Below are 15,256 nucleotides of genomic sequence, written 5' to 3'. Positions count from 1 at the left end.
GTACTCAAATATTATGCAAAAATTATAGCGATGTAAACAGTTCTGTAGCAATTTCACTAGCCTTGCTCATATATTGTTCGTGATTAATGAGCATACTACCAGTACCATTCATTCCAACTACATTAGAATTGCGATTTATAGCAAAAGAAATAACAGTATCCATACAATTTTCTTCATTCTCACACATACACCAGACATCACGGTTATCAAATATGCCACAAGTGACTATAATTGGCACGGCTTTAATCAATTCCGTTATTTTTTGGTCATTACTACATCAAATACCTTGCTTACCCGCTACCCAGGGTCAATTTAACCCCCTCAGTGTGATTAATAACATTAACTCTTGGGATACTAACACCAGAAAGAGCAGAAACAATAGCATAACTACTAGCATCAAGTAGTGAACCTCCTGCTTGTGAAATCTGAATAAAATTATCGCTTACCGACAAGTTAATCTCAAGATTCCAGTAATAACAGGAATCTTGAATGGATGACTCATCCTTAAGCCAATGATTACTAAACATTAGAGACCGTAGCAAATAGTTGAGCCGTTCACTCCTGTCCCAACACAAAATGTGATCATTATTATTGTCCCCCTTGAACAGAGTTTTAATGTGTAATTTCCACTCTGTATTTATATTGAGCTACATGATGTATTTCAATACATTTATAGTACAAGTGACATTAGAATCTACATATGACACGGTAGACGAGGCTTGTGACCCAATCACGGAACCCTTTTCCACAACTAATTTGGAAATACCGGAACTATCCCTCCCATCATATCTACAATTTATAGTTATGCCGTGCGAGTAGTATTGCTTCTCTTCAGTTCCAATCATTTCTACTCAAATGTAAATGTATAACACCCCACTGTTGCACGGAAGATTTCTTTTGTTTGGTAATTAATGTTATAATCCTTAAAAATTAGACATAAATTTAAGAAATTACAATATCATGGATCAAAATTACCTAGACAAAATGGGAGTGTGTAAATTAATTATTTAGTGCGAAATACCGCCAATGGAATCGCTCATTACACTAATGGAGATTGAACAATCTATGCCATTTCAAGATAGCGCGTTATGGGAGTTGATAAAGAATTATTACATACACGTAAGAAATGATATAGCTAGTTTGGGAACGAAATTTGGCCAAGAAATGTTGTGCCATGTTACATAACGAGCAACTCGAAGTAATAATTGAATATCAGAATATCCATTGGCATAGCCAATGGATATTCTGATATTCATGGGATTTATTGGCTCCATTTAGTTTTTGTTGGTTGATTATCTATATCTTCATCTAAAAACAATAGGAGTGGAAGCGGGGCAATATGCACATCAACCTTCATAATCCAACGTATTAAGACAATAACAAACAAATATTTTGCGATCCAAAAATTATTAACCCAAATAAACTTGGTATTATAACCTTACAAATATGTCTGCAGTGATAATCCATTAACAACATTCAAATTCTTGCAGGGATATGATACTAAACCTGAAGATCCAAAATTCATTACTGGAGTTTGTCCTAGTAGAATATAACTTTGGTGAAATTTTCAGAACAATCAAAAGTGCAGTTTCTGCATTATTTAGGCCACGATGAGGACATAAATGGAATTGTAATATTGTGTTAATACGTGTTGATCCAACCTCCCATATTCCATTGACAAATTATTTGATTTTGAAAATATATGACACTCCAAATAAAACTGTAGATATAAATAACTAATCAAATATCAAATATTAGCGATATTGCCGAAAAGTAGAAAATCTATTAAGTAATACATGTCATTAAATAGAGAAGATGTTACCGATTAATTGTTTGATAACATTAAAAGATCATAACTGGCAATAATAGTACACAAGAATTTCAATGACTATATTATTTATCGACATTAAAATTATTGAAAATCTAATGAGAATGCGTAATAGTAATACCACGGCATTGGCTGGAGAAAATTTATGGCAATTTTAAAAACATTGTGCAAATACAACCTACTGCACATATAAAATGATGTATACTTCACAATAGAGTTCAATTTATATGTGTTGGGCGTAGCGATAAGGTTGATGGGTGAATTCATATTACCATAGCCATTGTATTTATTATCTTAAATTGTCCATTTTGTACCTTACAAGTATAAGTATACACGGTGCGAATGAAATTGTCGATAATTAAAAAACATTTATTTTTACTATGCTTCATTTGGTGTTGGCTGACAATTGCATATAAAGTTAATTCAGCACAAATATCCTCTTTAATTGTACCGAGAACTACTAAATTAAATGTTACACTGGTAAATTACAATGAGTCCATTCAATTGATTGCGAATTTTAACAGGGTTGAATTGTTTGATTGTCCGGTAGCACCACTAATATTGCCTTTTATCCAGCAATATATATTGGCTTCAAAACGCTTGCATTGTGGAATGTGGTATTGGATATTGTAATGAAGGGAAATGCCGGACCATTGGATTCCACAGCGAAACTATACATTTTAAAAATATCAGATAATCACAAATCAAGAGGATAAAGCTGAAAATCCTCACTCTCCACCGATTCTACATTGTTTAAAAGGGATACCAGTGGACTCCTTTTGAGATTATCAACTATTCTCCTTCGGTTAACTCGGTAGTACTTAATTTGTGATATAATAGGCATGTCAATAAATTCTCGTGTTCCCTTCATCCTAGCATCTTTCGCTTCAGCGATCGTCATGTCAGTGTAATAGCTGTCGGATGGCAATTCGAGCATATGCATGTCCCTCTCTAAGTTCTCATATAATTTAATGAACGGAGGCAGTTTCTTTGAAATACGTATAGATTCGTAAATGGAGCAACGTATGAAAGACGTATAGTTAATAAAGTCAATAACCTTTTCTTTCATACCCAGAGTCTTAGCGATTTCGGGTGTTGTCATTTTTGGCTCTGAAATGAACAAACCATTGGAAGCAATGAATATATACCTAGCCACACGGTCAGTAAGAGCTTCTATGGCCAAGAGTCTCATGCTACGGACTAGTAGCTCATTTTTCACATTAAAAAGACCCTCTGCGTTGGAGGGGCTAGTATATAATTGGCCAAAAGTACGTATTCCGTCGTAGAATCGATATGATTGTGGGTTTGCGTAGCGCAATTTCCTGGGAATTGGATCTTCTGGATTATAAATAGGCTCATTTACATAGTCAAATGATTCAAGTATTTTGTTCACGCTGATGCCCATTTTATTAGACACTTGTTGCATAAGCTCGTTGTACAAAGTAAAGGAATCCTTGTTATCATCCCCCATCATTTTACGCTTGAAACTAAACGAATCCATCAACCTTTTAGCAGTATTTGCATGTTCTATCTTTTGTATGTCAACACCTAGTGATTTATATATTTGTATATAGGCAGTGTGATACAAATAATTGGTTACAAACTGCACAATATCCCCATTAATCCCATTTAATCTAAGTATTGTTATGTTGGTGAGCGATTTCCACAAAGAATCAATAATAATCCGTTCTATATTGGGAACGACCATATCTAGATCCATATCAATCCAGCCCTCATGTAATCGCTTCCTCAGGCATTCATCGATATATTCACGGCCCAAAAAGCTGTGTTTTAGGGCGTTCCAACGGTTTTCAGCAGTGCATTGACTATGCCTGAAAAGAAATCTATGGAATCCATTATATACTTCCCTTTTGTGCACAATGTATTCGTTCCATATGTCGCAATTGTCACTTTCATTATTTTTGCCATTGTAACCATGGAATGCATAGCTGAGTTCTTCTCTAGTAGGTTCTCTTGCCAAAATCTCTTTTAGCAACTGGATGCTTTTGTAAACAAATACAATATCTTTGATGGATTTAATATATCTGGCAAGACGTATTTGGAAAGATTCAACATCCGGTACAGGTAATGTAGTGGGATTATCATTGTCTGATGCATTTGCATCTATAAACGAATCTGTAGCAATATCAATGCTAGATCCATCTGAATCATGTAAACCTGCTAAACCGAGCTTGGTAAATTTAGTTGATTGTGCAATATCGCCAATCAATTTTTCATATTCAATATCATACAAGGGTTCTATAGAGGACAAATGTCTAAAAATACCTTCCCCCTTTATATAATCCCAATTTACTCCGGTGCATCTTTGTATAGAATGTTTGAGACTGGGACAAACATATTCATGGTACACTCTGTACATAAAACCCTTCGCAAGACTAAATACATAGAGTGGGAAATTGTAATCCTTGAATATTTCACTGCAAATAATATCGTAAGCCTCAACTTTCTTAAGTTCTGATAATGGGACCGATATTATTAGTTCTTGATGTGAAAATTCGCCTCTGACTGGGCAAGCTCTATATCCATATTTGAATCTTCTTTTGTTCATAAAATGCGATCTTCTTAAGTCCCTTATGGATTTTGGATTGGTTACATGATCGAACAAATTAGTAGACTTTTCATGTATAAGAAGGATTGGTATTAGAAATAATGGGTCTGGTTTGCGATTGACAGATATGAGATTACATATGTTTAAGTAGATATTTTTAGACTTGTTTTTCCTGTTAAATAAATTAAGACCCACGGTAGATTCATTATTCAATGAATGTAAATTGGATTGTATACGGCATATATTATGGGTAGAACCTCTGTGCTTACATGTTTTAACATGTTCACAATTTTTAGAATAATTCAATAAGTGATTTTGTTGTCTAAAAGACAAAGAAAATTCTATAAGGAATAATATGTGCAACAAGACCCCCAGTATGCAACATGAGTGAATGACACTACACATGAACGACGCTCAATCATTCCTAGATAAAGTAACTTGCTCCATAAATTCAGATAAGTGATGCTTATTACCCGGGTTCAAAATATCCACTAGCTAATATCCCAAAACACAATTCATTTGGGTTGTGCGAAATAGGTACAAAGACTCTAATTTAGCCAACAAACTATCTGTGCCCATATCGATTAACCATTTGAAAACAAAAAGTTATATAATAATTATTGCCACCGAATCCGTATTCAAATGCATGTAAGTTTAGTGTAATTCAGTACGAATTATTTGTGCAAGGAACAAGTTTTCCTCATTACAGAATCTAATATACACACCAAAGACAATGCTCAATCTTCTTGCATATATTTAATACATTATAGGCACACTAAGAAATCGCAAAATATGAATAATCTTACAACTAAATTGATATATAGTGAATCTCAATTTACTAACCTGGTCGATATTATAAATATACCTATTAATGCGGTTGATAATGACAATGAAGACCTATTTGACATATTACTAAACTCTTCTCATATTTTTGGTTAATAAATCCTAATATAGTATATTATTTACCGTCATATGGAAATCAATTCATAGATTGCATTGCCAAGATTACCAAATTCAACATATCAATTGGTATATACACTTCCATGAATGACGTAAAAATTCTGTTAATCTAGCTTAATTACGTCGTAAATGTTATGAAAAATCAATCTCTAAACGACAAAGTCAAATTTATCAAGCCTTTAACACTCCCCTCGGAATTAGAATTAGTCGAATATCTATTAGATCACGTAGGGGATGAAGGTTTCAGAAAATTTTATAAAAACTTATTCGAAGTTGAGATCAATATCAATGGTCACAACATGAGCGACATGATATCTGAAATTGACACTATAATGAAGAATAAATGCATTAGATGCTATAACAAATTAGAAAATGACATAAAGTTACTAAGGAGGTAAATAACTACTAACATAGTCCTCACAATAATATGGAGTTATATAAGAAGAAGATAGAATTTGGTGTTATTGGTACGATCATTTTGTTGTCAATACTTTGTAAATCATTGAATAACAGTGAAATAACACTTTCAAGGTTGTTGTCACATCTAGTAGACAATGTGGTATTCAAAATAATATACTACATTGCATTGTGTTATTTGTTAATGCTATGTGCGCAATATACGGATAGGGATTTTTTTAGGCAAAATGAGGTGGTAACACACTTGTAATTTAGTCTATTAGCAATTACTTAGACACATCAGAATTGACATTGAAAAATCTCAAAGAAAACTATAGCTTCATTTGACATAATTACAACCAGTTATACAATAAATTTAGTCGTACACAGTGTTAGTAAATGTATACAGTGTGTACATGTTATATACGTACAGCTGGGTGGGGTGTAACATTTCAACATGGTGAGCAAATATTTCATCTAGTCTAAAACCACGCCTGGACCTGGAAACATAGTGGGCGGACAGAGAAAGGTTATGAAGTAAGGCATTATCAATTTAGCAAACGGCCTACAGGTGCCTCTGAGGCTAATAGACAGCGACAACCTATCGGAGCCGGAGGACTGTATCGATTGTTCAAAGATGAGGCAACTGGACTTAAAATGTGACGTACATTCTTATTTAGGGGCCCTCAGACCATTCTAATCACTGCTTTGGCCTATATCGGTGTTGTCGTTGTGCTACACATATTGTCACGCATCAATAATGCTTTCTAGAAACACCCAAAATTTTCAATTATTTACTCAACTAATTTTCTTCTAGTAATTGAGTATAGTTATTCATATTTATATTGCATTCGTTACACAGTAATTTAATTAGTTATTAACTTATGACAGCAACAAATAATTTTTAATATGTAGAAATTAATAAAATGTCACCGGGATTTTTTCTCATACAACTTGAAATAAGTTTCCAACCTAGGAATCTAAGTCAAATGACACATACAAGCTGTTTAAGCTGATAAACTTCCTCGGTGTTAAATGTTGCCAATTTGTTTCCAAAACTAAGATTAAGATATAATATACCTAAATAAATGTTGGCGTACCTGTCTGTAAAAACTACTGCAGGTTCAAGTTTACCATCTACATCTCGTTTGCATAGAAATACAAAGAATCTTTTACCAGAAGGAAGCTGAATGAATTCATAACATTACCTCTATTATTTTAGAGCGATTTGCAGGTTTTGGAGGCCAGTATATACACCTCTTTTGGATAACCGCAAATAATTTGTGTCTAGATAACATTGAATATGGTGCCAATATATGTATAACCTAATATGCATATAAATGGCATACTCAATGTTAACACATCATCTAAATACAAATGTGATGACACATATAAGCAAAAATTTTAGAATTAATGGCAGATTAGTCAGATTTGCTAGACTAAAAAAGAAGGATGTTTCTACCAACGATATTACTTTAGACAGCGTGGAGCATATGCTTCATTCGGTATTTAGACATCTAAATATAGACACCAAATATAAATGACTTGCCTGTAATTCGACGCCCAGGTGAAATTGTGGAGATTAAAACACTCATACGAAATTATTGGTCCTTTCCGGGTTATATTTTAATGACTTAGCCATTGGATTCAATTCAGTGCTCGAATTGCCGGTATATAAATTTGAACAAGGCCATATAGGCCAAACAAGACCATCTATACCTATTAGATACACTAGGGTACCAAACGAAATATTTGGTGTACCAATTAGACCAGATATATTGCATAGGTGCTACTACTACTACAGGGGCATCATGGCTGGGTACAATGAAGATATGCAACTGGCCAAATATGAAGTAATTATCATTTTAATACAGTGGCCTGGTAGTAGCAAAAAATTTAGATGTGGACAGAAGAGTGGAAAGGCTAGGATTGAGAGGAGGAAGTCAATTGGCAAATATTTGGGCGTCTATGCTCATCCCATTAGGCCCAGGGATTATGCAACTAAAATTAATAAAAGGGGTAATATCCTATTAATTTGAAGTGTTATTTATGGGACTGAAAGTAATGCTAAGCGCCAAATTTGCACAATCTCAGATTAAGGTTGTTGACAATTTCTTAATAGAATCTCATAAAACGAAATATGCAGTAAACTATCTCCGTAACATTTTAGGTAGGGGAGTCTTTCCCATAATTATTAATGAAGTTGTGATATTTACACAGGTTTGAGCTGCAACTCTGCTTTATTGGTATTTGACGGCTATAGTGATTCTAACGAAAATTTTCGATGGTCAACGGCCAATATCGCAGCTGTTAGAAGGGAATCGGTTGAGGTATTTAATTATTAACATATAGGGTGTGAATGTTTATAATTTGTTAAAATATCGCCAATTGGTGATAACTGAGAAGGCACTAACAAAACTTATTTTTTATATTGATAACTTTCCTAGGGAGAATGATTGGTTGCCCAGGTAAACGTCCATGTAATTATGCTCCATATTGAATAGTTATATAATTATTTAATTTATAACCATTAATTACTAATTCGAGAGAATAGATGGTTAATACTGTGTATATAAATTATAAATAGCGACTAACTCAGATACGCCACCCCTGATAATAAACCAGCCCCAATCCCCACAAAAGTAGAAGGATGGAATACTTTATGGTTGCAGCAAAAGTTCAAATTTAACCTGTCAGATTATAGTAGGGTATTCAAAACGATTTAATTAGGATGCATGGAAAGAGAGGATTAAGAAATGGAAGTGGTCATCAGAACCACAAGGACCATTGAAGGTGCCAATTAAAGACGGTTTTGATGGGTTTAGACTCAAAAAATTCACAGTTGATGATGAAGACTTGAAAAATAGATATACATATTTATATCATGGTATGGAAGGTCCAATTGCTATGGATGATTCTGAAATCGATTATTATGAAAACGATTCATTGAAGGAGTTTTTACAGGCAAATCTCGCAGTAAATATAGGATTCAAAAGATTTATCGGTGATTACTCTTGGCGGGTTGCGGTCTACAACATCTAACAATTAACGCAGTCAATTTATGTTTAGAACGTTCGACTTTTCAATCTCTTTTTTAGACCAGGCTAACATTCTGCTTTAATGGAACATTACCTCTTAATAGAATCAATGCATTCTAATCTGCGCTGTAATTGCAATTCCAATAGTTCAATAACATCAAGATAGGCTTGACGTTTTTTTAGACTACTCAATATGTGCAGCAGATTTGTATATATTTTCAATATTTTCCTGAAATGTGTATTCGATCTGTTTTCAACCTTGGTAAGTGTTTGTAAGAGATTATTAATTTACATTATTTAAACAATATACATTACCAAATACAATTAGTTACATACATGTTCAATGGAATTGATTAATATAAATAGTTCCTGAATAAATATGCGATATAGTCTCAAGAATTCTTCCTTCAAATCTAAATAATAATAATTATTACTAGTGCTAGGGTGAGTGTTGTATAGGATTGTATCAGAATCCAGGGGTTTTAGAGGTTTATCCTAGTTAAGTGAATAATGATGTATAAATATGGATAAATGTAAATTTGAAAGACATTTTTTTCATAAAAACAACAAAATTAAAATTTAAGATTATATACCTCCTGCTTATTGCCAAATATTGTTAAGGAGTCGTTTGGAATTTTAGGGGGAGGCCTACCGCCAAGGTCAGGTGCGTCTACTGGTCCAACATATTCTTTATAATAGAATGGCGGTGGAGGATATCCACTGGTGAAGCTCATTATACAATTCTTAAATATATTAAATAATTACATAGCGTATACCTTCAGTTAATGCACATGGATTGGGTAGATACCTTTTTATAGTGCCACCCATAAACCATGACGACAAATATGTTAGCTCCCGTTAGAACATACGCACTGAGATCATTTCGCGAGTTGAGAATTGTGGCAAATGACGAACAAATGCCTAATGATCAGATTCCATTTATAAAGGTATTGTGTTATTAATTTATAGTTGATGAAGGGAGATAAGGGCAGTGCAGAGATTTTCGGCCGCGAACTATCGCCAGAAATAGAATTAAAAATAACACATGGAGCTAGATTGGCTTTGTATACATGGAGGGGCTGTACTGTACAAGTTCGAGGTACAGTAAATCAGGTATTGCCTAAATGATATTTGTTGATAAATTATTAATTACAAATTAACCATTTATCAGCCTTTAGTTATATTATATTATTGATGAACTAGGAATACGAAGCCCCTGATAATGCCATGAAGGAATACATAAACGTGGCTTATGCTTTGGACGCTCAAAGAGAATTGTCAGTTATAAGCGGTGATTATGGGCCAAGGGTATTTAAACAATTTGATATAGGTTTTGGTAACCGGTTCACCCAGCAGTGGCAAATCATCAGCATGCTTAATGCTGCTAAATTATGCTCTGAGGAATGGCTGGACTCCATTTTTTGTAGAGGCTGATCCCAGGGGCTCAACTGACAAAGACGTTTTACACTCTTATCCCGGGGTAATAAGTTCATTTGTGTATCAGTCAGTAGACTATACAAGTGCTGTAAATCAATTGAATTACTTCTTTGGACATGCAGAAATTGAAGAGGATTTGGGACTATATTATCACGTAATTGAATGTGTATTATATAGATTAATAAATGTATAGCATCTGCCATTGACAGTGTAACAGATAAAAATTTTAAAGTACAACCACAGGGCAAACGCACGGATGAATCTCAGGATTTTGGCAAATTTATTAAATCTTCAGGTGTTTAATATGTTATTTAGGCATAATAATTAATGCGCCTTACCAAGCATCTCAGAAAATCATTTGTAAATTGGTAAAATTGTACAGAATAACTACAGTACTAGTTATCGATAATCCATCGCTAAATCATGTGCTGAATGAGTCATTCAGTGACAAATCTAACCAACCCACGGCTCAAATTGTGGGCGGGATGGCCTTTACTACAGACAATAGTAATTGTGATCAAACTGAGCAAACGAGTAATACAAAAAAAACAGTGATTTTGGGCCTATCTAAACTAGAAGGGGCACTATCAGTGGACAATCAACGCATTAAATATATAAAGGATGCCACTTGGAAGAGATACTTTGGGTTGGACAAAAGTTCAGCAACATTTGGCTTCCACGTCATTCGATTTAAATTATCGCAGGTCAAATTTATCACTTTCGAATCAAACTCGCTTTTAGGTTCTGAAGCATTGCCCACAGGTTAGTATTTATTTGATTCACAGACCAAGAGTCAAGTTGCGAAATGGTAACAGCAAATATTTGGGCTGGAATGGCAAAGACACTTGTCAATACAATTTTGGCAGTAGTTTCTACTAGTGAATTGGAATTAGCACCATTCGCAAATGTTGAATGTTTTGTCCACCTGAAATCTGTAGAAGTTAGTAACCTCTTATTTAGGATATGCCTGTGGATCCTAACGGTAATGACAAGGCGGAATTTATAGGGGAGATACTATGCCCGTCAAAGTATACCTCGTCAAATCTACCTCCATTCCTAGTCGTGCCTGGGACCCTGAGGGCCATGAAATGGCTTCAGTAATTTGTTTCGCTCAATTTCCACCCTCATTTCCCTTATCAAAGATTTTTTCTTTGTAATTTACATTTCATAGTTTCACTTAGAATAGTTGAATATGTCTAATGAGCTTGACAAATGTTTAATGGACTTGTATAGTAGGAATTGCCCTAAAAACTTTGAGTATCTAAATATTATTAGACAATTAAACATTTCACTTGACAAATTTAAAATAGTACACGTAGGTGGTACTAATGGCAAGGGGTCTGTTTCTTACAAGATTGCCAATTGTTTAAAGTCTTGCGGTAAAATCGCACTTCATTTAGGTTGTAACGTTGGATTATTTACTTCCCCGCACATATGGACTCCATGCGAACGCATTAGTATCAATAATCAGATAATATCCAACGAAAACTTCATTAGATACTATAAAATCGTTTCAAATGTGGATAATTCTAGACAATTGAGGATATTTGAGGCATGAAAAATATATATGTAGGTATTTATGATTATGGCATTTATGTACTTTATAGATAACGATGTAGAATGGGTGGTACTCGAGGTTGGAATTGGAGGTAGATTGGATTCTACAAATTTTATCACTAGTAGTAAATTGGTGGTAATAACATCTATTGGTATAATAAATTTGATACAGGGCTTGACCATATGAATATTCTGGGCGAAAATTTGTCTGATATTGCTTATGAAAAAGCTGGCATAATCAAACCTAACACGACAGTTGTAATAGGACCTTCGTGTGTAAAATATGCAGTATTTAAAGATAAATGCAAAGAAAACCACTGCAAATTAATCCCAGTCACTATTAATGCATTGGAATTTGACACTGAAAACACGGAAATTGCAAAGTACAATGCTGAATATTTAGAATTGCGTTGACACAAGGCTTGGGATTAGACAGCAAAATCGTTAATCAAAGATTAACAATTAAGCCACCTTTGAGATATTATCATCTTTCGGATTATGAAAAACAAATTATTGGCTTATCCACTTATGATGAAGTGATAATTGATGTTGCCCATAATCTACCGGGTATGTATTATCTTGCTAAGGTTTGTAATGCACATATTTAGCAATTTTCAGCGCAAAAATATCGAAATTTGTTGAAAATATGTATATATTTCAATTCTGAAGGAAGATCTCTGGATGTACTAGCACCACTAGCATTAGATTTTTATGTAATTAATAGATTCATGCAGGATATATATTTGGCTAGCGTTGACCATCCAAGAATAAGTAATAATACACGATTATTGCGTAAACTAAATGAAATGCACGAAACCCAATTAAAAATTAAGTTAATGAAAAGTCTATCAAAGACCAATGGATACTTCATACACAATACACCTAGTAATTCAATCTTTAATGCAGATTACAAGGAGATAATCAATTATGCACTGGGGGAAATCAAAAAAACTTCAGGAGTACTATTACTTTGTGGTTCCTTTTTTGCGATGTTTGACATATGTAGTACATTCCAAATCTTGCCCAGTGTTTTTGGTATTAGTAATCAACTTCCTTCAGTAAAATATTAGCACACAGTTAAGGTAATCAAATTATTATTTTGCCGTAATAGCTATTTCCATCAATGCAATAGAATAGTAAAGGTGTCACATCATCAAACAACATGAATTCCTCCTTTTGGCATCCCTAAATTAACAATTTTACATAAAATTTTAATGTGGGATTGAATACCTCATTAATCTAGCAGTACTATGGGACATATCCTGGCTTTTAGCAATTAGAGCATCCAAATCCCCCTGCCTAGCAATCAAACCATCCAATGTATCAATGACTATCTGTTTTGTCTCATCCAATTTCGATTGTGCCTCCAACAGTTTATCTTTCTGGCCCTTGTATTTATTCATTATCTCCCTAAGGACTGGCGATTTTAGATCATTTCCAGTGCTGTCCTTGTATCCGCTCACTATTGGAGGCTATATTAGATTTTATACAATATATATTATGACAATAATGATAAAAGGCATACTCTATATGTTTGCATGATCTCTGATATAATTTTGAAAGCCTGGTACTTGGTACAGCATTTGTTCACGGCAATTATGTACACAAGCTGTTGTGGAGGTTGATTACCAGTCGCTCTGATGTAAAAAGTGCCCATATCGTTATCCATAGCTACCCCCTTGGTTTGATGAGGTTTAGCCTCTATTGCACAAGTTCTGCGTAACAAATTTGGTTACCTTGCAACAAAATCGGTTAATTCTGTGGCCATTTTGGCTACATATGAGGGTAATATGCTAAAATCATATTCAGCAGATAGTCTACAGGCGGAATTTATGTCCCAATGGCGCATGACTAATGCAGCATATACGTGGCATCCATCAGTGGAACTGGATGTATTAGTTAAGGATTGCCCAGTAACTGTACTGGTTACATTGTTAATTACGTTATTGAACCAGTTGGTCATACTAACACACTTCCCCACTAACACTTATACAGCGCTCTTCCTATATATATTCGTCTATGGGTAATAGCTCTAGTTTACCAGACTGGTCCAAACGTGTCCCTGACGGACCTTTATTTCCAAATAGATTAAATTATGTAATGTTTTACATAACCTAGCCAATTTATGGAGATCCGAAACGAGCGTTTGGTATCTCATCCGGGGCTTTCTTACCGTTTTTCGGCGAAGAACTTTTTATTGTACAGGTATATAACGGGTTTAAGTAGAGTAATGACAAATACACACTAAACAATCCATTAGTTTCTCAATGTGTATCAGACTTAGATGGCAAATCTGGCCCTAGTACCTTTGTTAGGAATGTACACCAGGGCAAATCAGCAAACATGGAATCTCGATCAAATAAAAGGCGGCCTACATATTCTGCTAAGAACTTCAAGTCACAAATTGAAGATGAACAATCTAACTCTGACATCGATGACAGTGTAACTTCGGTACGTTTTGTTACACATTTTATCTTAATTAGTTAATAAATATCTAATATAGAAATCTGCAAAGGATTTAAGAATTAGCAAACTTATAGAATTTAAAAAGATGTTAACAACTGAAATTAAATTTAAGACGGCCATCTTTTATGAAAAAGTCAAAATCACAATTTCGACTGACGGTAACAAATTGGAGTGGTACAAGGCAAAAGATAAATATAATGCAAGCGAAAATACAGGAACCCCATTAGGTACAATTATTATGAAAAAGGTAAATAACATTTCACTTAGATTACCAGTGCAAAGACAAAAATAGATGACACTCGCTGTTTGGAAATAATTGTGGGCAATACCTCATACTTCCTTATGTTCAAAACTCAACAGGATAGGGCCAAGTGGCAAATGCAGTTTGATTCTCTCAGAAAGTATGCGATTAATTAATTTAGGTTCATGTCTATGATATAATAAACATATTTATGCATTTATTTGTTGAAGTTATCGTTTAATTGTATAATAACCACATGGTTTTTACTTTTTATTTTAGAACCACTTACAAATTGAAAACTTTGGAACATGTTTTAAAACAATTATGCATTATCGTACACATTTGTGGTTATAATATAAATATTGGATAAAATTACAATCGATACATTTATACATGAATTAAAAGAAATATAATATATTTGTAAAAATAATTAAACGCACCACTTAATTATTTGTATAATTACTACAGAATTGATTTAAAGTATTTAATAGTCATATAATAATTGTTTATTTTAACAATAAATGTATTATCCTCGTAGTATTACTCAAATTCTAAATATAGATCGACTAATTGATAATGAATGATAGTTAATAATTGACAGTTTAATTACAACCCCAAATTTAGCGATCAATATAAGTAGTGATTAAATGACGGGAATTACAACAAATGATTTTATGAAAATGTATACAACTTGTCAGAAATACACATATTAGATGCACAACTATTTTATTATATTGTTATAAATGCATCTAAAGATAATAATT

At 33.7% G+C, this 15,256-nt stretch overlaps 12 protein-coding genes across 12 annotated transcripts; 7 read left to right on the top strand and 5 right to left on the bottom strand.

Moving 5' to 3' along the window:
• Positions 1–22: 22 nt before the first annotated feature.
• On the bottom strand, positions 23–845 carry BmR1_04g09110 (hypothetical protein; the record flags this gene model as incomplete). Its single annotated transcript, XM_021482754.1, has 4 exons — positions 23–272; positions 295–425; positions 447–647; positions 669–845. The coding sequence occupies 4 exons, from the start codon at positions 843–845 to the stop codon at positions 23–25; spliced, it is 759 nt and encodes a 252-aa protein (XP_021337921.1).
• BmR1_04g09106 (conserved Plasmodium protein, unknown function) lies at positions 961–1,202 on the top strand (the record flags this gene model as incomplete). Its single annotated transcript, XM_021482753.1, has 3 exons — positions 961–990; positions 1,012–1,119; positions 1,140–1,202. 3 exons carry the CDS (start codon positions 961–963, stop codon positions 1,200–1,202), a joined length of 201 nt encoding a protein of 66 aa, XP_021337920.1.
• On the bottom strand, positions 2,526–4,802 carry BmR1_04g09105 (hypothetical protein; the record flags this gene model as incomplete). The annotated part of the gene is made up of 1 exon (XM_012794951.1): positions 2,526–4,802. The coding sequence occupies one exon, from the start codon at positions 4,800–4,802 to the stop codon at positions 2,526–2,528; it is 2,277 nt and encodes a 758-aa protein (XP_012650405.1).
• On the top strand, positions 4,789–6,101 carry BmR1_04g09100 (hypothetical protein; the record flags this gene model as incomplete). Its single annotated transcript, XM_021482752.1, has 8 exons — positions 4,789–4,830; positions 4,853–4,934; positions 4,955–5,045; positions 5,066–5,331; positions 5,352–5,449; positions 5,471–5,751; positions 5,772–6,009; positions 6,030–6,101. The coding sequence occupies 8 exons, from the start codon at positions 4,789–4,791 to the stop codon at positions 6,099–6,101; spliced, it is 1,170 nt and encodes a 389-aa protein (XP_021337919.1).
• A 68-nt stretch (positions 6,102–6,169) lies between these two features.
• Positions 6,170–6,524, top strand: BmR1_04g09097 (protein transport protein SEC61 subunit beta (Sec61-beta); the record flags this gene model as incomplete). The annotated part of the gene is made up of 4 exons (XM_012794949.1): positions 6,170–6,214; positions 6,235–6,290; positions 6,311–6,412; positions 6,434–6,524. The coding sequence occupies 4 exons, from the start codon at positions 6,170–6,172 to the stop codon at positions 6,522–6,524; spliced, it is 294 nt and encodes a 97-aa protein (XP_012650403.1).
• A 158-nt stretch (positions 6,525–6,682) lies between these two features.
• Positions 6,683–7,051, bottom strand: BmR1_04g09095 (conserved Plasmodium protein, unknown function; the record flags this gene model as incomplete). The annotated part of the gene is made up of 4 exons (XM_021482751.1): positions 6,683–6,733; positions 6,754–6,811; positions 6,854–6,939; positions 6,962–7,051. The coding sequence occupies 4 exons, from the start codon at positions 7,049–7,051 to the stop codon at positions 6,683–6,685; spliced, it is 285 nt and encodes a 94-aa protein (XP_021337918.1).
• BmR1_04g09090 (Ribosomal protein L4/L1 family) lies at positions 7,094–8,802 on the top strand (the record flags this gene model as incomplete). The annotated part of the gene is made up of 10 exons (XM_021482750.1): positions 7,094–7,258; positions 7,281–7,371; positions 7,392–7,606; positions 7,628–7,772; positions 7,795–7,923; positions 7,974–8,083; positions 8,106–8,221; positions 8,353–8,461; positions 8,484–8,717; positions 8,740–8,802. The coding sequence occupies 10 exons, from the start codon at positions 7,094–7,096 to the stop codon at positions 8,800–8,802; spliced, it is 1,377 nt and encodes a 458-aa protein (XP_021337917.1).
• BmR1_04g09085 (mediator of RNA polymerase II transcription subunit 7, putative (MED7)) lies at positions 8,808–9,525 on the bottom strand (the record flags this gene model as incomplete). Its single annotated transcript, XM_021482749.1, has 5 exons — positions 8,808–8,865; positions 8,886–9,049; positions 9,128–9,204; positions 9,226–9,286; positions 9,385–9,525. The coding sequence occupies 5 exons, from the start codon at positions 9,523–9,525 to the stop codon at positions 8,808–8,810; spliced, it is 501 nt and encodes a 166-aa protein (XP_021337916.1).
• A 99-nt stretch (positions 9,526–9,624) lies between these two features.
• Positions 9,625–11,329, top strand: BmR1_04g09080 (polyribonucleotide 5'-hydroxyl-kinase; the record flags this gene model as incomplete). Its single annotated transcript, XM_012794945.1, has 8 exons — positions 9,625–9,738; positions 9,761–9,904; positions 9,995–10,099; positions 10,122–10,382; positions 10,406–10,523; positions 10,544–10,990; positions 11,014–11,168; positions 11,189–11,329. 8 exons carry the CDS (start codon positions 9,625–9,627, stop codon positions 11,327–11,329), a joined length of 1,485 nt encoding a protein of 494 aa, XP_012650399.1.
• Positions 11,330–11,420: 91 nt separating this feature from the next.
• BmR1_04g09075 (Folylpolyglutamate synthase) lies at positions 11,421–12,855 on the top strand (the record flags this gene model as incomplete). The annotated part of the gene is made up of 8 exons (XM_021482747.1): positions 11,421–11,607; positions 11,629–11,780; positions 11,802–11,937; positions 11,958–12,168; positions 12,189–12,372; positions 12,394–12,498; positions 12,520–12,670; positions 12,692–12,855. The coding sequence occupies 8 exons, from the start codon at positions 11,421–11,423 to the stop codon at positions 12,853–12,855; spliced, it is 1,290 nt and encodes a 429-aa protein (XP_021337915.1).
• On the bottom strand, positions 12,931–13,748 carry BmR1_04g09070 (synaptobrevin homolog YKT6; the record flags this gene model as incomplete). Its single annotated transcript, XM_012794943.1, has 4 exons — positions 12,931–12,970; positions 13,016–13,257; positions 13,311–13,500; positions 13,522–13,748. 4 exons carry the CDS (start codon positions 13,746–13,748, stop codon positions 12,931–12,933), a joined length of 699 nt encoding a protein of 232 aa, XP_012650397.1.
• Positions 13,749–13,804: 56 nt separating this feature from the next.
• BmR1_04g09065 (conserved protein, unknown function) lies at positions 13,805–14,692 on the top strand (the record flags this gene model as incomplete). The annotated part of the gene is made up of 6 exons (XM_021482746.1): positions 13,805–13,882; positions 13,904–13,990; positions 14,012–14,236; positions 14,289–14,498; positions 14,519–14,652; positions 14,674–14,692. 6 exons carry the CDS (start codon positions 13,805–13,807, stop codon positions 14,690–14,692), a joined length of 753 nt encoding a protein of 250 aa, XP_021337914.1.

This window comes from Babesia microti, chromosome IV (assembly GCF_000691945.2).
Source record: "Babesia microti strain RI chromosome IV, complete genome".
NCBI classification, from domain to species: Eukaryota; Apicomplexa; class Aconoidasida; order Piroplasmida; family Babesiidae; genus Babesia; species Babesia microti.
The sequence above is the reverse complement of the archived record's forward strand: the minus strand, read 5'-3'. Positions and strand labels throughout refer to the sequence as shown.